At 38.1% G+C, this 24,323-nt stretch overlaps 1 protein-coding gene across 2 annotated transcripts in view; it reads left to right on the top strand.

Moving 5' to 3' along the window:
* Window positions 1–24,323, top strand: part of RYR2 (ryanodine receptor 2) — a 711,493-nt gene that overhangs the window by 534,949 nt on the left and 152,221 nt on the right. For both annotated transcript variants that reach the window (XM_057308486.1, XM_057308485.1), the window contains exons 48-58: window positions 222–342; window positions 4,575–4,744; window positions 5,891–6,111; window positions 7,430–7,520; window positions 9,544–9,684; window positions 11,117–11,280; window positions 13,498–13,576; window positions 15,460–15,549; window positions 16,446–16,583; window positions 19,225–19,302; window positions 20,956–21,031. In XM_057308486.1, the coding sequence (XP_057164469.1) occupies window positions 222–342; window positions 4,575–4,744; window positions 5,891–6,111; window positions 7,430–7,520; window positions 9,544–9,684; window positions 11,117–11,280; window positions 13,498–13,576; window positions 15,460–15,549; window positions 16,446–16,583; window positions 19,225–19,302; window positions 20,956–21,031 (1,369 nt within the window). The remainder of the gene's footprint in view (window positions 1–221; window positions 343–4,574; window positions 4,745–5,890; window positions 6,112–7,429; window positions 7,521–9,543; window positions 9,685–11,116; window positions 11,281–13,497; window positions 13,577–15,459; window positions 15,550–16,445; window positions 16,584–19,224; window positions 19,303–20,955; window positions 21,032–24,323) is intronic.

Below are 24,323 nucleotides of genomic sequence, written 5' to 3'. Positions count from 1 at the left end.
ATAATTCAGCATATGCTGGTGTCAGCAAAACTGTGGGCAAGTAAATATCTGTCTGTAATGTAAGCCTGAAACAACAGCTTCTACCAGAGGTCTAATTTTATATGTATGATGAACAGAAAAATATTTTAGACTTGGATTCCCATACTTGAGATTTTCTAGATGAAATTATAACATTGATTTCACGAAGATTTTCTAATGTTCCTTTATTTTTCTTCCCATAGTTGATTCATGCTGGTAAGGGGGAAGCCATCAGAATCCGGTCCATTTTGAGATCCCTAATTCCACTGGGAGATTTGGTGGGAGTAATCAGCATTGCTTTTCAGATGCCAACAATAGCCAAAGGTAAGGCCAACTTCCATTCTTTGTAATTCGGTGGGACATTGGAGGACAGGAGTTTTAAATAATATTATCAGCATCCACATTTCCCCCCCACACCCTACCCTGTCCTACAGCATAGTTACTAGATTTCAGTTTCTTTAAGAAAAGAACTATAAAGTACATTATTTTGATTGAATCAAAAAAGCTCTATTCCCATATTCTTCACATATGTATACAAACATTTATATATAATTGAAAAAGGATACTTTTTTATAAAGTATTTTCTGTTCTCATTGTTTTGAAACAGCTGTTTTCAATGAGATTTTTATCATTTTTAAATAGCTGTTTTCAATGAGATTTTAGTAATTTTTTACATGACATTTCTGATAGTTTCCCCAAGAAGAGGAAATATATACCTCACCTGTCTTACCTAATTTCTTTCCTACTGTTTTTGGTCCCCATTCTTCTCTTTCTTGACTGCAATTCTTTTATTCACCCTTTTGGATAGTTTTCATTACCATTTTCTTAATGACGCTTTTTTCCCCTCAAAATTATCATAGCTTTTGACTTAGAGATTAAAAAAAATTCCCAGTGTGTTGAAAGAAATGCTCTTTTCAAGACTAAGGAGAAAACTTTAAAAATAAAAATGTTACCATTTTCCCCAAATGTTTATTGTCCGTTTACATTATGTCATTTTGGTCTAGCAACTGTTTGTGATTAGTTTTTTTGTTTGTTTGTTTTTAAAGATTTTATTTTATTTATTTATTTTGGGGGGGAGAGTGTGAGTGGGGGGAGGAGTAGAGGGAGAGGGAGACAGAATCTCAAGCAGACTCTTCACTGACCCTGGAATCTGACCCGGGGCTCGATCTTATGACCCTGAGATCATGACCTGAGCCAAAACCAAGAGTTGGTTGCTTGCTTAACTGACTGAGCCATGCAGGTGCCATGATTAGTTTTTAATATTAAGTCAGAAGCATGGAGAATGCAGTTATACCCTGTTCTCTACATAAATGCCAGCAAATGCGGTAGCCCAGATCGGGTTGGGGAAGAAGGAGGGCTCAGGCAGCACTGAGTGAAGTGTAGGTGCTGCACTGTGGAGGTGGCTGGAGGGCCTCCGTGGACGCCCTCACTGACCCCTGCAGCGCCCCAAGCTACAGCAGAAATGGCAGGTGGCAGAGGCCCGAGGCCCAGGCCCCTGGTCATGGTTTACACTCTGCCTCCCGTAGAAACAAAGATTTGAGAGTTATCGAAGACAAGCGTTGGTTAGATTCCAGATTACACTTTAGTTTTCCTTTTTCCAGCTTCAGTCCTGTTCACTTTTCAACACTTTATTGGATATTGTTGCACATATCATTTTTACCTAAACTTCTAATTTGAGAAGAAAATGCGGTTAGGTAGAACGTGCATGTTATGATCATTTCCTTGCATCAGTTATGCCCCAGAGAGGATTAGCTGTTATCTGAAGTCTAGAATGCAGGGACCGCTGCGTAACTGAGGCTGGCTGCCCCTCCTTGCCAGCCTTCTGAGGATGAGAAAGTAATGTTTCCTATGTGCCCAGCTCACGGACCCAAGCCTTCCTTCCGGGTGACATAAGCAGCCACGGTAGCTGACCGTTCATTATGATGTGAGGGAAAGCTGCAGCTGAAAAATTGTCCCCTGGCTTGTCGCCTTCTCCCCTTGGGGCGATTTCTTCCTTTTGCATCCATACGAGATCTTGTGTACTGTTCATTTACTCAAATAAGGCGTCTTTTCTTTGCCCTACATTCTGAGCCTCAAAATTGACACTGTCAGAAAAAGATAATACCATGATACACAAATTAGGGAGTAGAGAAGTACTACATTTTAAGGTAAAATTAGTAATAATGAAGAACCAAGAACATAGGCGATAAGAGAAGCCAAGTGTCCAGTTCAGAATTCCCCCAAAGTCTCTGTATGTCTCCCACTTTTGCTCCACTTATCTGCCTTTATCAGCCTTTACTATTTTTCAAGTTGGTTTCTTTCCTCTTCCACTTAGTTCTATAATCGTATTATTTGGTGATGTGTTCCTTCATAAATACGCACTATATTGTCTACCTTGGGATTTAAAGGATTTTTTTGTGTGTGGGTGAACTATCAAAGTCATGATGAAGGTTAACTTTTAAAACCAGTCCATTGGTTATTATTGAATTTCTACATGTTTCTTTTACCACTTTCCTTTTATGGAAAATATAGACAGAAACTGTGTGTTTTTTATTTTGCCGCGGCATGCATTTAAATCAACTTCAAAACTGAAATCAGTAATGTGTTTTTTTTTTTATGTTCCAGTGACACAGCAGCTGGTTCTTTAAACATCACCAATTATCAGTGATATTTGTATGTTCTATATTTAGCATGTGAAGTTTGCCTCTTCCTCCCTTCGTGGTAGCTGAGGCCTTTCTCAAAATCTTTTATCACACCTATTTTAGAACTAGGGCATGGCCCCAAAATAACGCAAGTGGGAGGGGTTCGGAACCCTGAGGGCAAGCACACGACCTCAAAAGTCGATGTCCAGTGCCTGCAGCACTTGGCCCTGGCACGTTTGGACAGACTGTCCGAGGCCGTAACTGCAGGTGGATGAATACTGCAGGTGTCACAGGGTAAGACCAGTGCACCTGGCCCTCCTCCTTCCAGTTCAAAAGCCAGAAGTCGGACAGGAGGCAGTTCCTCAACTTTATTGGTCTCCATGGTGTTCAGGAGATGGTGAAGATAAAACCGTAGCTGTAGCAAATCGATGATTCTTGAGTTCCAGGCGTATGGAGCTGTAACACGCCTGAAAACAAATGTCTGCGCAAAAGAGTGTTTGAAACAGAAATCTTATTTTAGGATCAATGGGTGGCTTACTATTTCCTTAGGCACAACTGTATATTAAAATCGTAGAATCTGTTACATTTAAATTCCCTAATAATGTGATTTTTAGGAGAATTAAATGGGAATTTCATACAGACTTTTAATTAAAAAGTATACCACACTGATTTAACATTACTGGTTGGGCTTTAAATCTGATTTTCCTTGGTTTAAATCTAACTTCGCCAGTTGCTAGGTGTACGACCCTGGGAAGGTTACTTAACTTTCCCGAAGGTCAGTTGTCATCTGTTAAACGTAGCTAAGAATACCAGCCTCACAGTGTGCTCTTGAAAACTGTGTAAGATCATGTCTGGAACATTCCTAGCAGAGTGCCTGATAACAACACAAATAAGAGCTATTATTCCCATTATTTTAATTATAGGAAGAAAAGTAGTAGGTATAGTGGGTATTATAATTTAATAAGGATGGAAGCTATTTCATATTAACCTTTAATATAATTTCCCTTAAAATATTGTTTCTTATTTATTTTCATGATTCAAATAAGAAATCCATTCCTTAATTATGAAGGAAAATAAAAAAGTTGTGACTTTATTTTTTCAGGATGATTGTAGTCATGTATCCTCTTTCCCTGGGTCCCTTTTTCTTCAACACTGCATCAATATTAAAGATTCTGTGATATTATTTGTAGAATCTTACAGTGTGTCATCAGTAGCAGAGTATTTGGCATCATTATTATCACATGGTCGAACAGGAAACACATCTGCCCTGCAATATTTTAAACTGGTACATAATCCCCAAATTCCTCGTATCAGTGGTTGCCAACCTGTGAATCTATGGAATTCTTCTAAGAGGTTCACTCATCTATATAGGCACCAAATATTGATTAACAGAGAAAAATAATGTGACTCTCAAATATGTCTTAAATGTTGTTAAATGCTATTATGAATAATGAAACATACTTAAAGTCAAACTGATTCATAGAGTTGTTTCATCATTTTGTAATTGTCTAACCCATAAATACATAAATGAATCATGGTTATCATACAGGGATATGTGAGTTTTATTACTGTTTGAAAGAGGCTCTCATTTTTGAAAACAGTGAAAACTTTACAATTTAACTTTTTATGGAATTTACTGCTAGTTTTACAATGTAGATTTTGGATGCCTTTTTGTTTCCTTCTATTATCTAGCAATACTACGTCTTTGATCCTACATGCAATTAATATGAATGGATTCCCAAATCACATTTTGAATGACCTTGAATTTAAATTGCACTGGCATAATTCCTCAGCCAATTCCCAGCACTTGCTTGTGGGTAGTAGAAGGGACAAAAATCCATTCAAATGATAACTTGACTGTTTTAAAACTTGAGAAGCCTGGAGAGAAGCCATTTGCAATCCATTAACAATGATGTGTCACCTTCTCTCTTTTAGATGGGAATGTGGTGGAGCCTGACATGTCTGCGGGGTTTTGCCCAGATCACAAGGCAGCCATGGTTTTGTTCCTTGACAGGGTCTATGGGATTGAGGTTCAAGATTTCCTCCTCCATCTTCTCGAGGTTGGCTTTCTGCCAGATCTCCGGGCTGCTGCTTCTTTAGACACGGTAATGATTTGAAAAGTTGACATCCTCAACTTTTGACTCTTCATTCTCTGGCTTGTGATATTCTCCATAAATATATTCATTCATTTATACATTGTCACCAAATGTTTATTGAATACCTATTATGTTTTTAGGCAGGCAGTGGGTAAACTAAAAATAAAATAGACCGTGTCCTAAGAAATTCACTGAATAGTGGAGAAAACTTAGAACCTCAGGAGTATGATAAGAATTCTGATCAGGTACTACAGAAGACAATAAGTTTATATCACCCTAATTTGGGAAGTCACAGTGGCTCCTTTTAACCTCCAAATTGGCCTAAAGAATTACGCCTCTCACTGAAAGCAGTTATGGTATTATGAATGTTTAATGTACATTGTTGAGTTGTGCCAATTATAATGTCATCCCAGTATCTTTATTTTTAAAGCACAGATAAGTCTGAAATCTCTCCTATCCATCCAGTGGCCCACATTGAAAATCTGTCATGACAGGTGTAAATATTCTACTCTTGGAAGCATTATAGAATAAGCTGAAGCTCTAAATGTTATTTCAGTAGTTATACTAATACCTGCTTTTATTGTCAATTAAATGGATCTTTTTGATTCCAGAGGGAATCAGATCTTGAGTTGATAATAGCTCTTTCAGGAAGGTCAAGAGAGGAGAATCATAAAAAGAAACTGAAATTTCTTTTTTCTTTGTTGGGTATGTTCACATGAAATTCTGACCTAAACAGGATAGCTGAGAACATAATAAGACAATCAGCCTTTGGCTATTAATTCTGCTGGTCATGAGCTAAAATATAAATGTTAATAAGTCACATTCCTAAGTGTCGTTAGTGTCTTCATCTCATATCCATCCTCCCCTTGTACCTTATTATAGAATGTGAGCCTCTTGGGTTTCTTGAGGGGGGAGCAAGCACTATAGCTATCATTTCATTTTTATCTCATAAACAGAGCAATTGAAAGTTGATTGTTTCTAATGGTAAAAAAATCATATGAACCACACTTAAAGATATAACCGAGGAGTACATCTCCATTGTTCATGTACTTGTCATTTTCTGGAGAATGAAATCCCATGTCCACATAGTCATCCCTTTGAGAGTAGTCTACTGCCAAACACTAATGACTCTCTACTCTCACAATTGCTTTCTAGGCTGCTCTGAGTGCTACAGACATGGCCTTGGCCCTCAATCGGTACCTTTGCACAGCCGTGCTGCCTCTGTTAACGAGATGTGCCCCTCTTTTTGCGGGCACAGAGCACCATGCCTCTCTCATTGACTCCTTACTTCACACTGTGTACAGACTCTCTAAGGGCTGCTCTCTTACCAAAGCTCAGCGGGATGCCATAGAAGTTTGTTTGCTCTCTATTTGTGGGTAAGTGGGGAACGAACTCCTCCGTATCAAGCTGCTGCTTCTTTGAGAAAGAGAATTTACTACATGGCCCTTGACAAATAGTTAGGAACTTTGGAAGAAATTTCTGTACCGAAAAACGAATCCATTTTAGGTAGTCCCCTTACCCGAGGTTAGAGTCCTATCAGAGCACCCTTGCTCCTGGTCAATTTCAGAAGTCTTCCTCCGGGCATCTGTAGGGTATTTGGCCATTGGAGAGAGTGCTGGACCAGTGTTACTGTTCTGGATGTTGGTGGGTAGGGGAACTGTGTGAGGAGTCCCTGGCCACTTGAGTGTAAGATTAGTAGATTCTCCCTTTCGACTATGTATGATGATTTTAACTCCTCTTCTAGTAGAGAAAAGAAAAAAGAGACTTATTAAATATAAAAGATGATACAGTATAATATTAAAGCATTACTTACTGTGGCAATCATGAAGGCTGACTATTTCCTCATCCTGGAAAACCACTTCCTAGAGGTAGAAGTGTTCAAATGTCTTACTCTGAAAGCCAGAACATACCTTCTCCTGTTGGGGTTCTGACAACTAAAGTGGCAGTTTCTCAAGCCCCTGGCTGGGGTGATGGTTTCCTTCTAATTGCAAGAGCAGGTGAAGGCGTGTGGCCTATCGGTGCACTGGTGAGGAAATGTTTTCACTCATAGCGAAGTATGTGGGTTTAGAAGCCAGATGGGACTGAAGGAGATGAAAAATTAGGGGTTATGTCTCTAACTCCCCGACCTTAAAATTCTGTAAAATGGGACCAAAATAACTATCTCACAGAGTTTATCTACTTATTAAACAAGGTGAAGCATTCAGGATGACCAGACACAATAGATATGTGTGAGTTTTCTTTTCCATCCTCCTCTGGCCGAATTTCTGCCTCAGCCTTTTCCCCCTCCCTCCTGTTTCAACACTCCCTCTTGTGTTTGCTTCTAATTCAGTCACCGAAGACCCTTCCCAGCCAGTGGAGTGAGGGAAGAAGCACTTACTATAATTACTGGAGCAAGGGTCTCAGAAAACAGTGGGGTCTGTGGTTGTGGGTGGTTGGGAAGTGAAGGGGAGATGAGGAACATCTGTAGCAAATAAGGAGTGGGCTTCAGATCGAGCAGATAGAGAGGACTTGGAAATGTAACCCTTTGTACAATTGTGTGGTGGCGGGTTCATCTTTGGATTGGGGGCACCTAATTAACACCATCTGAAGAGAGGTGTAGGTACAGGTTCTTGGCTTATATAATTTAGCTCATGAATTCTTTCCTTAGTTTAGAGACATTTCTCTTCGTTATTAAAATGAGCTTTGTCCCACCAGCCAATTGAGACCTTCTATGATGCAACACTTGCTCCGAAGATTAGTATTTGATGTCCCATTATTAAATGAACATGCAAAGATGCCTCTTAAGGTAAGTAGAGGAAAGTCCGCAGTTATGTGAATTCTGGGTCCTCTGATTTTTCTTCTCTTACGCTATGTACAGCTCTTAGAAGCACCATGCTTGATTTTTGATGCTGGAAAATTTCTTCCAATTCTTGAAAGTGGGCATATAAATTTGAGAAATGTGTATATCATAATAAAATAAGCCCTAAAAGATCATAGAAGTTCTAAGATTGATTTCCTGTAGATAAATGGAAATGGAAACCAATGGGAAAAATGCACAACAAAGAAAACATGAGCCAAGCTACTCTTAAAGATGGAAAACATGTAGTAGGTATGGCCCGAAATATTAGCAACCTCAAGGGATAAAGAGCAGGCTTTCAAAACACCCATTTTCTAAGTTGGTAGTCACATGGCAGTTTCCAAATGTTACATCATAGGGTTCAAGGATAACCTCTCTGTCTATGCAGTTGCCGTTTGTCACCGAGTATAGAAGGATCACTGATGTTTTCTCTGTCCGGCTTCATTATTCTGCTCATGAATGATCGGGGCTCATAGTGTCTTACTGACTTGAAAATATATTTCTGTCATCTAATATCGCAATCCAGATGTAGGATTAGAATATTCGGTGTGTCCTACTACATCTAGTAGCATGGTCTGTGGATGGAGGTCATAGGCATATAGTGGACTGTTTTATGGGGAGCCTTTCTGTACTGTCATCTGGTAAACCTCATTTTTCCTCATGGCCACCCAGTACCAGTGTTGGAAAAAAGAAGTCTGAGATATGAGTTGGTATTTTGAGCTGCTGTTACTCTAAGCATCCGTAGATATTTAGCAAATACAGTCTTTCTCCCTGAAAATTCATTTTTGTTTAGTAAATTTAGATTAATGAATGATGCAAAATAAATGATATCCTTGCTAAAAATCCCATTTTAACAGTTTTTATCGTCTAGAAGAGCTCTTGCCATACAAAATTTTCTTCATACTAATGATCTGGAAGGTACCTGAGAAAAAGAGATAGTATTACTTTTTGTGATAAACTCTTTTAGGTTGTAGATATTTCCAAGTTAATCCAAACACATTAGATCTCAATATTTCATTATTCGAGATTTCTAAATTGTGTGTGTGTGTGTGTATTATAATTGAGAGGGAGACCAAACTGGAAGTATTTCTCTAATAAGAGATGTAGTTTGTTTTAATAACATCAATCCTTTTTGATCTATTTCCCTCCTTAGTTACAGAAAAGAGAGCCCAAAAATTTATAGTTGATTCATAAAGATCATTTTATTAATTCAGCAAGTAGTTGTGAATATCTGTTAGTTTAAAGATCTAAAGTGAATTATGAAAGAACTACTGAAGAATTAGAAGATTCTACTTTGTCTTTGAACTTACAGTTTAGCCCTAAACAAACAAAATGTACATAGATGAAAACCGAAGATGAACACAGACACTCGACAAGATAATAAACTGCATCCATAACCACCAAATAAAGATAAGTAAAGAAATTACTGAAACAGAGTAGTTTAGGAGGTTTATTGAGAGAGAGAAGTTCTGCAGCGAAGCCTAAAGTGTGGTGATTAAGGATTGGCAAAAAGGAAGCAAAAATATTCAGAGGTAGATTTCCCTTAGAATGTACATTTCAGGTGTTGTACCCTAGACATACTTCCTTGTGCCCCTGGGTCACCCTGGCATCAGTCCTTTCCTTAAGTGCAGATGCGCATATCCAGGGGATGGCGACTCATAAAACTGAGTAAATGATAGCAACTTATATAGGACCCAGGGATACATCCATACCCAGCCTTGTAAAGAATGCTGTTCAAGATGCACTTATGTGTAAAATTGGGCATGGGGCCCGCATACTGTGACCAGTGTTGAATTTTAAAGAGGCATGGTATATAAGGTAACAGTATTCTCCAGAAGAATTCATTTAGGATTGAGCAGTTTTGTTTCAGTTGACCTTATTACATGGCATTTGAGTATCAAATGGGAAGAAATGGGAAAAAATATGAAAGGTATCTTTCACTCATTGCTTTTATAATTGTTTTCTCCCGTAGCTGCTGACAAATCATTATGAAAGATGCTGGAAATATTACTGCCTGCCTGGAGGGTGGGGGAACTTTGGAGCTGCCTCAGAGGAAGAGCTTCATTTATCAAGAAAGTTGTTTTGGGGCATTTTTGACGCCCTGTCTCAAAAGGTGATTTAAGATTTTGTGACCTTTGTGTGATAAAAATTTAAAAGCCATAAATATTCCTAGTGGAATATTATCTTTACTTATTAAGACTTAGTTCTTTTTCAGTGTCTAACAAATGTTGAGAATGCAGTTTATATTTAATTTCAGTAATCATTATGGTAACATGTTCCTTGTGATCATAACACCTTCAGAACTTAAAATGGCTAAGCATTTCAGGAAATTATGCACGTGGTTAAGTTTCTGGTGTATTTGGATTTACCCAGACTCAAACCCTCCCTAGTCACCCAGATCTTAAAACCATGAAGAAATCTAATCAAATAAAAAATACAGTCTCATGAAATTGCAATGTTCCAGTGGCCTTACTGACTTTTCTCACTATGCAGCTATGGAGGCTTAAGTCACTCCACTCTGTGTTGCTTTCTATATGTGACATTCTGTAACAGTTGGCATATTTATAAAGAATAGTTCATATATTTTCAGAAGGCGAGGGGTGGGGATCGTTCTTCAGGGAAAATCAGAACAGCTTTGTATGCTTCTGCTTAAATTATTAATCAAAATCAGATATCCTGGAGCAGGATATCCAGAAGTTTGCTATGTAATAGAGTGAAGTTCACCCGTGATTACAGTTGAAAGCTACGTCTTGATGCTTTTTGTCACTGAATTGCCTTTGGTAAACTGAGGATCCTTTTAAAATAATATGTAGAAGGCAGTTTTAGGAGGATTTACAACATTAATTCAAAACAACACTTAAAAGTGAGATAATTCTTAAATAATGATTATTTTTTACTTTTTAAAAAATCTATAAATACACGTTTAGTCCCTTACATAATTAATATACAAATAACACTTTCCAGAAATTTTGATTGTGCATATTCCCCATAGAATTTCTTTCTCGGTTTAGAATTTTATTTTCCATACCTTTGTCATGTGATACAAATCAGTTAAAATTTCTTACTCTCTGGAATGATCCTTTATGTGTGTTTCAGGTATAGTCTTTACAACACGGTGTAGCAATATTCTATAATTCTGCTATTTGTTGACTGAAATTACATTTACGTTATGAAGACATGTTATACATTTAGAATATTCAGGTTTATTTCATAAAATATTGGAGAAAAACTCTTGGGGAAGCAAAGATTTTCTTACGTGACAACTTCGGCCTCTCTCCTGTTTGGTGGGGTTTCAGGCTATATGTTTCATTTGCTAGAGAAAGAATCTGTTAAGGGAGTTAGGTTAGCCCAGCGTAATTCTGATTTTCTCTTAAAACATCTTGCCAGCCACAGCAATCATTTTGACAACTTTTGCTCAATAGTAATGCAGGTTTTTTGTGTTTTGGTGTTTGTATTGTTTTGTCTTGTTTTTTTTTTTTTTGGTTTTGTTTTTTTGTTTTTTTGTTTGTTTGTTTTTTTTTTTTTGGTCCTCCATTTCTTCCCAGAAATATGAACAAGAACTTTTCAAACTGGCACTGCCTTGCCTGAGTGCAGTTGCGGGAGCTTTGCCTCCAGACTACATGGAGTCAAATTATGTCAGTATGATGGAAAAACAGTCATCAATGGATTCTGAAGGGAACTTTAACCCACAACCTGTTGATACCTCAAAGTATGGACTCTTTCTATTGCAGCAGATTTTTATTGTAAATGATGTGTGAAGTCTGAAATTGAATAAGGTACTAAAGTGAACTTTCTCTAATCCATGCCCCCTTTGAATTGGTATCCTTTTGATAGGAGTCCCTTTACTTGATGGAATGATAGTAGTAATAATAATGATTATGCAAATTTCAGAAGTAGATAAGATGTACCTTCTAGGATACTTAACCCAGATTCTCCATATGTAACCCCATGGAAATATCTACAATAATGAGAATCAAGAAAGTATATCAGCTATATTTTTAGTTGAAAATTGACCCTAAATCTTAATACTTATAGCCAACCTCTACCGTCTTTGACTGGGGGTGATAGCAGCACACAGGGCAAAGGTGTTCCTGTGAGCTGCGGGAAGTCACTCCACCATCACTACATCTCAGCAAAGCCTAGGGGTAGCAGCTAATGTTCAGCATCATAAAGCAAAGCATGAGATTCCAGGGAATATCAAATGAGAATATTGGTGGAAAATTGAGCATGCCGTTATAATGCAGTGTGACAACCTTAATCACAGATAAAATGTTACTTAACATTATAAAACTTCTTACTTGTACTTAGTTGCATAAATCATTTTACAAGTGGGATGTCTCAGTACTTCAGGTGTTTGGGAGTCTCAGCATTTTTGTTGTTACTGTCTTTGAGTAGGACCATGGTTTCCCATTTGGGAGGAAAGCTGACTCTTCATGCTACATTATCTTGTCGATTCCATGGTGACTTCCGCACGATCAGTGGTTAGCAAGGTAGTCACTTGGTAGCCACCATCCACAGCATCTGAATTTGCTTGGAAGTTCAACTTTTAGGCTTCTGGGCGGCCCCCGGCTGGTTTAGCTTCCATAACAGATCAAACTTTCAACCCGAGTGGTATGCCATTAGTTGGATAATGCCTTACATTTGCATGTTTGGTATTTGATGACAGTCCTGTGAGAAAAGACTCTACCCCCCAGTATTTGGCTTATGTGATTGATCCTTTGTATCTCTTCCAATGTAAGTAAATCAGAATATCACATGTTCAGTTCCTACATGGGTAAGTTTGTGGTTTGCTAATGTACAATATAATCCAGGATTTTAAAATAACATCAGAACACGTCATGGTCTCAGTGTTGATTAACAATCTAATTAATTAACAACTGTTGGGCATGTGTCTTCATTTACCGAGGCTTGCCCCTTTGGGGAATTCTTACCAGATTAGGTTTACTCAGTGATGTCAATCATTTCTACATCTTTGTGATTTTTACATATTGTTTCTTAAGTATGTCTGTGTCCTATAGTTCAATCACTGACTGATAATATTGTTGAAAAAGAACAGTGACCCATCTCATTATGCTAGGTTTTATTTAGAATTCAGTTCTCAGTGTTAATTGTGTTAATAAGTTATGTGTGTGAATGAATGGAATTATATATATATATGTGTGTCTATTTAATTTTCCATTCATCAATATATTTAATATTCCCAAGTCCCATATTTACCATCAGACTTGGTCATCACTTGCATGAACTCAACATCTATTCAAGAGATCAAATATCGATTAAATATGAAAGGAATAAGAAATAAGTGTTAAGGTCACAAAGCATGAGTAGGTTACTTTTCACTATAATCCATATTAACAACAATTAGAATGTTGTATGTGGACCACAAAATTTAAAATCATTAACACATCATTAGTTGTATGACATTAACTTAAAATTTTAGTACATTTAAAAAATGTAACCAGATTTCAGCCATTTTTTATCCACTTATAGTTGTTGCAGATGAGACTTAAGTCAAAAAGGGAGAATAACTTCAAAGAGTGAATATGGAAGAGAAGTATGTCTTTAAGCTCATTGAGTCTAACCATATCTTGATTCAGGTTTAAAAATTTTTTTGGTATAATCTATTGTCCTTATCTTTGAATACATTTTAATTATTTTTATTTATATTATATATAATTTTTATCAAATATAACTTATGTTGAGCCATAATAATGTATGAATTAATATAAGATGAACAGATAGAATATTATGGCTTGAGTTTAACTTTGTTCCTACACTATGGAAAAGTAATACCTTGTTAAGATGATTTTTTAACACTTGTGCATTGAATGGGATTTATGCAATCATAAGCTGTGAGTAAATTATTGGTATGATTTCCTGTAAATCCTATAAAAATCAAGCTTTTTTTCCTTTATTTTTCTCATAGTATCACAATTCCTGAGAAGTTGGAATACTTCATTAACAAATATGCGGAACATTCTCATGACAAGTGGTCAATGGACAAGGTAAAAGTCAGAGTATCATGTTCTAACTCAGTACTGAATGTACCTAATGATGGGTCACTGGTCAAATATTTCTGACCATGACAACTTTCCACTTTAAAGTGAAAGCTTCATCTAGATTAGGAAAGAACATTCAGTTACGATTTGCTGATATAGTAGTTAGTTCTGCCAGTAACACATGTGTAATACACATATGAATAAGGATATTTGTTCATAAAGGGGCGCCTGGGTGGCTCAGTTAATCAAGCAACAGGCTCTTGGTGTGGTCTCAGCTTAGGATCTCAGGGTTGTGGGATCAAGCCCCAAGTCTGCCTCAGTGGGGAGTCTGCTTGAGGATTCTCTCCCTCTGTCCCTTCCCCCAGTCTGTCTTTCTCAAATAAATAAATAAAATCTTTAAAAAAAAAAAGTATTTGCTCATAAGCAGCACAGTTTTAGGAATAAAAATTCTATTAATGAAGTCATAAATACAGTTTTTAGCACATTATTTATGAGAGTATAAAGTAATAATCATAAGTACAAGTAGTAATTATGGCAAATGGATGGATTTTTGGAGAAATATATTCAGACTCATCTAAAGTTCAACCATTAATGAAACCATATAAACTATTATCTGAAAAGGTGACTCCAGGTCAAAAATCTTTTAAAGAAACTTTGACTTTATATATAATTTTATATTAGATAAAACCTTGAAAATTGTTCATTGGAATTGAGTGTTTACACCTTCTACTCCTCCGTTGTGTGTTTTATTACCACGTAGATCGGCAGGTCTCTAAGAATAAATCACATGGCAAGATGACATGTTTGTGTTGTTAAAAAAGGAGTGCAAGCAAATGAGATAAGTAACACATGTCCTACCCACCATGAAATTCTCTAAAAGAAAGCTTGTGGCTGAATAGTCACACTACGTTGAGCCTGGTTAAATTTGAGAGATGATGTTTGTGAAGGTTTGTCAGAGAAATGGAGCTGAGGAGGAGACGGGAATCTAAGATAAGCGTGTGCTGTTGGCGACATGACAATGAAACATGACGGGTTGTGAGGTGTCTGTAGAGCCGCTCTGTATCATCCGGCTAGACTTTCTATTCAGTTTCAGTTCTTGCCTTAACCAATTGGTCTCCTTCTCCTAAGAAACCCTCTTTTTTGCTTGATAAGTATGTGGCTCTTTGTTCAGTAATTTACTTATGAAGTGAGTCAGTATGAGTTATGTTCTGTTTCATATAAAGACTCTGTTGGGTGCTGAGCTGGTGGTGATGGAGAGGAAATGTCCAGGAAGGCTGTCCTGAGCAAATTCAGTCTAGTTACTCACATTCCAGAGGCAGACATGAGAGGAGACAGGGAAATGGTGATGGGTACAGGATATGTACATGGGCAAGATAATGTGGAACAAACGTGTTGAGAGATCACTGAATACTGGAGAGGACAAAACAGGCAGCATTATTCAGAGAATCTTCCACATAAAGCAGAATAGTCCAGGTTTCCTGTTTAAAACGAGCATTTCAAAAAAATATTTAGAAAAAGTAATAAAAAGAGCATCTCAGGAGGAGGGTCCAAAAATGGGGCAGAATCGGTATCATGGGGGCCATGCACCCCATAGTCTGCTCCTGGCGGGGAGGGGGGGAGTGCTTATGACACAATCACAGACCTGGATCTGTTTGAGGTAGACTGGGTGTGTTTAATCTTTGGATGAAAAGAATAGCTCTCAGTGATTACTCAAAAATAATCTTGGTTAGGATGGAAATCTTTATATTGACTTATGCTGGGTCAAATTCAAACCTTAATCAATGTCTTGGTTTATTTTAGATTTATTTTTACCAAATACACTTAAACACATGCACACCTACACTCAAAAACTAATCCATGTAAAATAATTTTGATGATTTTTTTTTAAGTTGGCAAATGGATGGATTTATGGAGAAATATATTCAGACTCGTCTAAAGTTCAACCATTAATGAAGCCATATAAACTATTATCTGAAAAGGTGAGGTTTTTTTTTTTTTATTGTTGTCAGGTTTTTTTGGTTTTGTAGTTTTAATTTATTTTGAATTTTTTTCTTTATTATATAATTTCTTATTAAAATATACTATTTGTATATGCTTTAAAAAACACCTTTATTTAAATGTGTTGAGATGAGCCCTGGGTGTTATACACAATTAATGAATCGTTGAACATGACATCAGAAACTAATGATGTTCTATATGCTGGCTAACTGAACATAATAATAATAAAAAAAATAAAGGCCCCATTTTTTTTATCTTTTATCTAGTCATTTTTTTCTCTATTCCCATTTTCTATCCATATTTAATTGGTTGTTCCCTCCTTAATATTTTTCTGTCCCTTTTTAATTTGTATTCCTCCCCAATATTTTTAAGGACATTAGAAAATATTCTTATCATGCTTAAGAGTTTCTTGATGAGGGATAATGAAGTAATTTACAATGATTGTTATTTATAAGTTTTCCTGTATTTTACTTCATTGGGGGTGACAATCAGTATCTTGACAAATGAGGTGAAAAGGACTTTGTAGCTTGGTGTTTATGGAGGAAGAGTTATTCTTGTCTGTTTATTCAGATGGTGGAAAAGCCCATGTATCATATAATCTGGCACTGTTGCTCCTTTTTAGTTTCTATCTAAAGTATCAGAAGCTAAAGGAAATTAACCTCCACACAGTAATAAGCTGAGATCCCTCTTAGCAGTCTTAGTCAAACTAGATCTCAGCTCACATTGCACTTTTCAGAACTTTTACTTTAGTTTTTCATTTTTAAATAAACAATGCCAATCTTTTTCTTTAAGTGTAGGCAGTCTCTTTCACATTTTTTATTTTCATTCAGATTCATAATACCCACCCCCTTATTTTCCTCTTTCTTTTTGTCACTAGGAAAAAGAAATTTATCGCTGGCCTATCAAAGAGTCTTTAAAAACCATGCTGGCGTGGGGTTGGAGGATTGAGAGAACGCGGGAGGGAGACAGCATGGCACTCTATAACCGGACTCGTCGCATTTCTCAGACAAGCCAGGTAAGAACCACACTGGTGAATCCGCTGCTCATGCCTCATTCTGGTTTTTATCAGTTTTGAGACATACGTTTGCCATAGTACCTGTGAGATTAGGAATCATTTTATCATCATGAAGTTGATGAAGTAAGGCTTGGTGCTTCGGGGAATACTAAGACAAGGAAGGCTCAGTCCATGCCCACAGAATTTTCCTGTATAGCAGAAAAATCAAGAGAATAACAAACATTTTGTAAATACAGTTCTGACAACAGAATGAGGAATGAATTAGAGAGGGGGGAGATTGAACACAGAAAGGCAGATTCCTTGGGAGGATACCATAGACATGCCATGAAACAAAACAGAAGTGTTAAATATCTGAATTAGAGCAAAGATAGTGGAAATGGAGGGAAGTGGATATATCCTGGAGATATTTTTGAAATAGAAAAAACAGAATTTTGTGACTGTCTGATACATGATTATGGATGAAGAGGAGTAATCAATGGTAACTGCCATGGACCCAGGCTGGACTGCCAGGTGGCTGGTAATGTTAATAGGTAAGGTAGGGAACACAGCAGCACTCAGAGATGACAAGGAAAGAACAAGAATTGATTACAGTTGCTGTGTTAGGCAGAATACAGCTCCCAAAGATGATCCCCAGTTGCTGGAATCTGTGAAAATGTTGCTTCACTTGGGCTTTTGCCTGTGTGATCAAGGTTAAAGACCTTGAGATTGGGGGTGGAGGCAGTAGGGTGCCTGGGTGGCTCAGTTGGTTGAGTACCTGACTTGTGATTTCGCTCAGGACGTGGTCTCAGGGCCATGGGATCGAGCCCCACGTTGGGCTCCGCACTCAGCAGGGAGCCTGCTTGAGATTCCCTCTCTCCCTCTTCCAACTCACATGCTCACACTCTCTCCCTAAAATAAACAAATAAATCTTTTTATTTGACAGGGGAGATTATAGTGAATTATCTGTGGGTCCAGTATAATCTCAAGGGTTCTTAGGAGTGGAATAACTTCTCTGGCTTTGGGCAAGGGAGATGTGATTACAGAAAGATGGCCAGGAGAGATACCGCCTTGCTGGCTTTGAAGATGGAGGAAAGGGGCCATGAGCCAGGGAATGTGGGCAATCTTCAGGGAGTTGATAGAGGAGTTGCCGCAGAGGGAGCCTGAGGAAATGTGGTCAGGAGAAGCTGAGCAGAGAGACAGGAGGATGGCGTTCATGAAATGAGGAGCCGGAGAGCAGGGATTCCTAGTGTCATATCTAGAAGGACCGGTTTGGTGGCAGCTGGAAAGAGGCCTTTGAATCTAGCAACTGGGAAACTGGTAATGTTTGAGAGGGCAGTGAGAGTAGAAGGGTGGGAAAAAACATATTCTAGTATGTTGAGGGCGTAAGAGGTGACAGCAAGAGGGAAGTGGTCCCAGTGTCAGACAGCTTGAGTTGGAATTCTGCCAGCTCAGCTCCGTAGCTCTGTGACCTTTGGTAAGTCCCGTATGTTCTTTAAGTCTCAAATTTCCTTTTAGGGAGTATTTATAGGAGAAAAAAAATGTGATTTTTTTACATGTTCCACAATTAGGTGGTGACAGGCAGTGGTGAAGGCTCAGAAGCCAGGGGTTAGTCAAAACTGACCAGTAAGTTGAGCATAACCCATGAGCCCATTACTAATGGTAGCATAACGTTAGACTCTCTTTTGTTCTAAAAGCACAGATGGGAGCTATAGTGTACCTTTTATTTATTTATTTTTTTGGCTTTTCCCTGTCTAACAAGAGAATATACATATGAAATATAGTAATGTAAATACAAATACATTATGAAATACGTCAGGATAGAACTTGAGATTTAAGGTATGAACCAGGGGTCGCCTGGGTGGCTCAGTCATTAAGCATCTGTCTTCTGCTCAGGTCATGATCCTGGGGTCCTGGGATTGAGCCCCACATCGGGCTTCCTGCTCGGCGGGGAGCCTGTTTCTCCCTCTCCCTCTGCCCTCCCCCCGCCCCCGCCACGTCTCAAATAAATATATCTTAAAAGAAAAAAAGAATGCAGGACAGTATGAGAAATCTTCTTACAGTTGATGAGAAGATATGTTTCATTTTTAAACTGCCAAAATTCAGAAATTACGAAAAGTCAGAAATTAAGTCTTGTTGTTATTTGGAATAACTTTGTTAACTGTTGATTACTGTATGATGTACTTTTAAAATTAAAGAGTTGATTGTATTTTATCTTAACATTTAGCCCATTGAGACATTTGTAAATATTGCCCTCTTTGATTAATTACTGTTTCTACAAGGAAGAGTGAATTTTGTTGCAGCCAATTTGAATCTGTAAGAAACTGAACAATAGAGTGATCATTTGATGAAGGTAATGTTTCAGAATCTTGGATTCATTGCACCATTTGTTGGATTCTGATAATTAGCTTTCGGGATTGAGATCTCAAATCCCTGAGATGTTGGTATGTATCATTCAGTCATAACTGAAATGATCAGACACCCAAACATAATTTAATTTGCTAGATATGTTTGTGCACGAAGTTTGTAGAGATGCTTGCCGGTTTCATCTAATGGAACATTACGTGCAGAAGTTTATTTTTCCTGCATTTCTGACGTTTGTTTTAAATTTCTCTCCACTGGGTTTTTTTAATTAGACTTCATTTTTTTCACATAAATCATCTAGGTTTCTGTAGATGCCGCGCATGGCTATAGCCCCCGAGCCATTGACATGAGCAATGTCACACTGTCCAGAGACCTGCACGTGAGTATTACAGACTTTTTTAAAGTATCCTGCAGAGGTGCTTGGGTGGCTCAGTCAGTGAAGCGTCTGCCTTTGGCTCAGGTCCTGGGATCGAGCTCCACATCGGGCTCCTTGCTCAGCGGGGAGTGTGCTTCTCCCTCTCCTTCAGCCTCTCCTTCTGTCTGCCACTCTGCCTGCTTGTGTTCTCTCTATTAAATAAATAAATAAAATCTTTTAAAAAAAGTATCCTGCAAATTTCATTTTTAAAAAGCATACTGTAGTACTTTCCTGCATATATTTTTCTGCATGAATTATTTGAATGGGGTGATCATAGAAAGGGTCTATGGAACTTATAGATTATAGACCTTAACATTTTAATTGCTTTTAAAGTTGATATAACTTTTTCTAGGATGTTTCTCCTAGATAACATATTTTCCTCAAAGATAATTTAAAAAAAAGATAATGTCCATTAAAAAATCCTATTATAATGAAGTAGTTGTGTATGAGAAGAGAATAAATCAGGAATTAGTGATGCTCTGCTTGAGGGTAAGCTGTTACTCATTAAAGAAGATGTATTTTAAGTCATTTATCCAGGGAAACTGGAGGCATTCTGTCTGCTCCATCCATAGTTGTATCTATTCTCCTTTGTCCCTAAGGAACATAGTTTGAAATGGCTGATTTGAGTAAAAGAAAATGTGTTGTCTTGGATCAGAAGTTGTCGGGTCGATATACTGATCAAACAACAATACTGGCATTGTTAGTATTATTCCAAGAGAAATGAGTACGTAAAGACAAACCCCGTGTAGTAGGTCATGTTAATTATGTTAAATTGTTTGACTCTGTCGTTCCCGTTGCTCCGTAGGGACGGATGTCTTACAATGAGATAGTGAACTTGAAAATCAAAAGGGAAAAAGAGAATCTTAGAGGCAATCTTATCAGAAAGCAAAAGGCCACAGGGCGTGCCTGGGTGGCTCAGTCAGTGGAATGTCTGACTTTTGATTTTAGCTCAGGTCAAGGTCTCATGGTTGTGAGATTGAGCCCTGTGTTGGGCTCCGCACTCAAGTGGGAGTCTGCTTGGGATTCTTTCCCTCTGCCCCTCCCCCTACGCACATGCATGCTCTCTTTCTCTCTCTTAAATAAATAAATTAAAAAAACAAAACAAAAAAAGAAGCACAAGTCCACAGAAAGGTTAGTGTGGCCCTGTCCAAGGTCTCTGGTCTCTCCCCAAGTTTGGGGCGGCCATGGAATCTAGACTGTCCCTCTAGGTTCTTTGCGTTCGTTGTTTCATAGGGTTTAGATTGTCTTTTAAAGCTTTGCCGATTACAATAAGAACTTGTAAGTAAATAGATTTTTTATTAAAGTTCACAGCTCATTTGAAGTTTTCTTATTGAATTAATAAAACCTGTATCCTTGAACATTACAAAGAACAAGAATCGTTCCCATCAGATCACCTCTGCTATTTCCTACTGTGCAGTGTCATGGGCCGTGAGGGTTATCTGCGGTTCAGATTCCAAATAAGAGTTGTGTTCGATTATCTTTTAGAGGGATTTTAGCACTGACACACAATGATTTATTAATTTAAAGTATGTTATGATATTACATATTGGCAAGCAAAGTCCTCTATTTCTACTCATTCAGTTATAACTTATTTGCTAAATATTTCATTCATTTCAGGCTATGGCAGAAATGATGGCTGAAAACTACCATAATATTTGGGCCAAGAAAAAGAAAATGGAACTGGAATCCAAAGGTAATATTTTCTGAAAATCCTGATTAAGAAACAGAGTGTGATTCTGTGAATCTCTGATATGCATAAAATAGTCTTTTTAGAATGAGAGCTTATTATACCTTTGTTTTCTTAGAATGGTTCAAATGTGCCTGTAACAGTTTCAGGTGGAAATTCCATCATTCTCTGATTGCAAGTGTACATTTCTTCATGTCTCAGAATTCCAATGGCTCTCTCTTGCCCATTTTAGCTTGTAGGTACCTGTTTCTTGCCCTAATGTTCAGGTATTCCGTGATTTACTTAGACCTTGCTCACTGACTTCTATCCCTAACTTAAATATTTTTCTCCCGTCTTCCCTTCCCACCTCCGGTCTCACCCCCTTGCTTGGTCCAGTCCAATTATGTTCTTGTCTCTTACATGCTTTTGCTTTTCTTTTCTGCTGTTTTTCTTAAATACTTAAAAAGACTAAATATTTTTAGTCGTTTCTCAAATCTTTTCTTAACTTATTTGCATAAATAATTTCTTCACTTTAGTGCATCCTACACTGATGATCTCTTTCATTGTTATTTCTTCAATATTGGTCTATAAACGTATTTGTGTGTGTATGCGTGTACACACACACCTCTCTGATTACTTCCTATATGGGCTTCTTTCCCCAAATGAGGATATAATTGTCTCAAGGTCAGGACCACAACTTCTGTTACTTTTGTAATTTTTACTCTACAGTTCTAGGCATCAAGAAACTCTATTTCTTATTTATTGGCATAGGTAAAAATATATGGGACATAGTATTGAAGGGCTGGGGTATCTTAGAGTGAAAAGTATAGCTGTGATATTACAGGGCGCTACGAGGCACCAACACTAGGAAACAGAGTAGCATGAATTAGAGTCGGTCATGGAAATGAACAGAGAGGATTCTTTACACCAAAATTGCCTATTGCAAAAATTAACTTAGGGCTAGGCCTGTTTTTCTAGAATCATTTCATGAATGTTTGTTAAATGAGTGATCAAGTGTTTGGCTGGCTGGCTGACGGATGGATGGATGGATGGACGGATGGATGGATGGACGGACGGACAGATGGATGGCTAGGTTAGTCATAGTGGCATAGAGTTTTGCTTAGTGGAATTCTTGAAGAGGCATCATTCACATGACTACTAAACAAAATCCCTATTTTTCACATGAGCAGATGACATGAGAAAAATGCGTTCTCTTTTTTTCCAAGTAGGTTTCAGTCACTATGGCTTGGTCAGTTTCTGGGCCAGCCATTAGGTGTCCCAGAGGCAGTGTTTTCTTGAACGCATGCCACCTGTAAGTGAGACACTCAGACCTCTGCAGGCAGCTTCTATTGGTCCAGATTCAGACCGTGTGGTTGGGAGACAAGCCTGGCTGTGCCTGGCTAAACGGTGAGGTGGTGATGGTAGTCCTCAGAACCTTTAATCCTTCTCACTCCACATAACCGTCTCCTTTTGAAGGAGAAAGCAAGTGGTTGAGGACCAAAACAGCAGACCAGGAGGAAAGGTGTTGGAATATACAGCACTGGATCTTGGTTTTTGGTTGTTGAGACTAATGAAGGTGAGAGACGAGTCTTAGAAAGAAGATAAACTAGAGGCTGTGGACAGCTTTAGGAGAGAAACGACTTGTGTCTTTTCTCAAATTTGTTCTCTCCCCTGGGGACTTTGACACCAACTTGTGGTCTGATAACTCTGCTTCTCTTCTGAGATCTGGGTTGGCGTGTGGGAGATGTCTGTCACCATCCCTGTGTCTTGGTGCCTGTGGTGTGCGCACACACGTGTGTGGGGGTGGAAGGGAGGAAAGGGAGGAAGGGAGGGACGGAGCAAGGAACAGCAGGAGGAAGCATAGGAAATCGGTAACAAGGAGACAGCTAGAAACAGTCATTTACAATCTGTCACACACCTAGACACCTCAAAGAATCCATTCAGGAGCTGCACATTTCAGTTTCCACCCCATCTTGGGCTCTTTATTTTCTCTCCTGCCTTCTCTCTCCCTCCTTCAGTAACCTATTGGTATCTGACCTGAAATCACTGTGGTTGCCAAATTAATATAATTTTCTAGAAATAAAGGACTAAATGCAATAGGGGAGTTCAAAATAGGAGATGATTGCAGGATGATTAAATTAGATGTTTGATTTACAATTTTTTTTCATAACACATCCTGTTACAGCTTTGATTATGGTAGAAGTCAGATCTGCTCAGTGTGCTTAATAACATATTCTGTATCCTTCTTGCTGCTCACAGAATGCTGGTTTCTGTTATCTTCCAACGATTGCATTATAGCCGATACTATTAATACCGAACTATAAAATGACTGATGGCTCCTTAATGTGCCTAGTGTTTGTTGGCTTGGTGGCTGCGGACTGTGCCTTTGCATTTATGATAGTATAGTGTCACCTAATGGTGAGAAAGCTCAGTGCGCGATCGCGTTTCTGTGGATGGCACTCTCAGGCCAAGCAAACTCCAGAAAACATGGCGTTTTCTCCTTTGCCTTTTTGATTGCTTCTTTCATGCATCAGGCGAATACATTGTTTATGATTGTCTTAGTGGCTCCTGGTGACATCATATTGGATGCTGATCTAACAGGCTCTACGTTGTCCCCACAAATAAATATTTGTTTCGAAGTATTTTTTTTTCTGAAATTCCCATTAGCAGCTTGGTTTCAAGGAATTTCAGCATCCCACCGAAAATATATTCCCATACGTGCTTTATAAACTTTATATCCGGGGCACACTGCTCACCACATCTTTACATCTGGAATTACTGGGGTGTGTTCTGAAACTGTTATAAATATTACACAATTTTTTACAAAATCTGTAATTTTATAAACACATTTTTCATTTTTAGTTTTTTAAAAATCTCAATATTTTCTAAATCTAAAAGGATGCTCTTTTGTATTTTTCACTAAAATAGGTAAACTAGAAACCTAGATGCTTGCCAAAATTTTTAATCCATCAAGTATGTATGCTACTGTGATTAGATACTTGAGAGATTAATTTTTAACCTAGCAGCGAAGTGTACGGTTTGTGTGGCACACGTGACTCTAATGTGCTCTTTAATCTGGAAGGCGTACTAAAAATTCCATATTTAAGACATTTTTTTCCTCTTTCTCAGGGTTGGAAAATGAAGCCCATCCCTTGAAACATGCCTTGTAATTTCACTAGCTCACGCTGTGTGTGTCTTAGTGTGTATTTACACACTCCACACCCAGAGTTCATTTGAATGGTGAGGGGAACATGGCTTCTTCTCCCTTCTCCTGTGATTGCAGATGTCATTGGCAGTTGATATCACAAATGCCTGTGTG

Source organism: Ursus arctos, unplaced genomic scaffold (genome assembly GCF_023065955.2).
Source record: "Ursus arctos isolate Adak ecotype North America unplaced genomic scaffold, UrsArc2.0 scaffold_7, whole genome shotgun sequence".
NCBI lineage: Eukaryota > Metazoa > Chordata > Mammalia > Carnivora > Ursidae > Ursus > Ursus arctos.
Note: the sequence above shows the minus strand (reverse complement) of the source record. Positions and strands in the feature narration are given on the sequence as shown.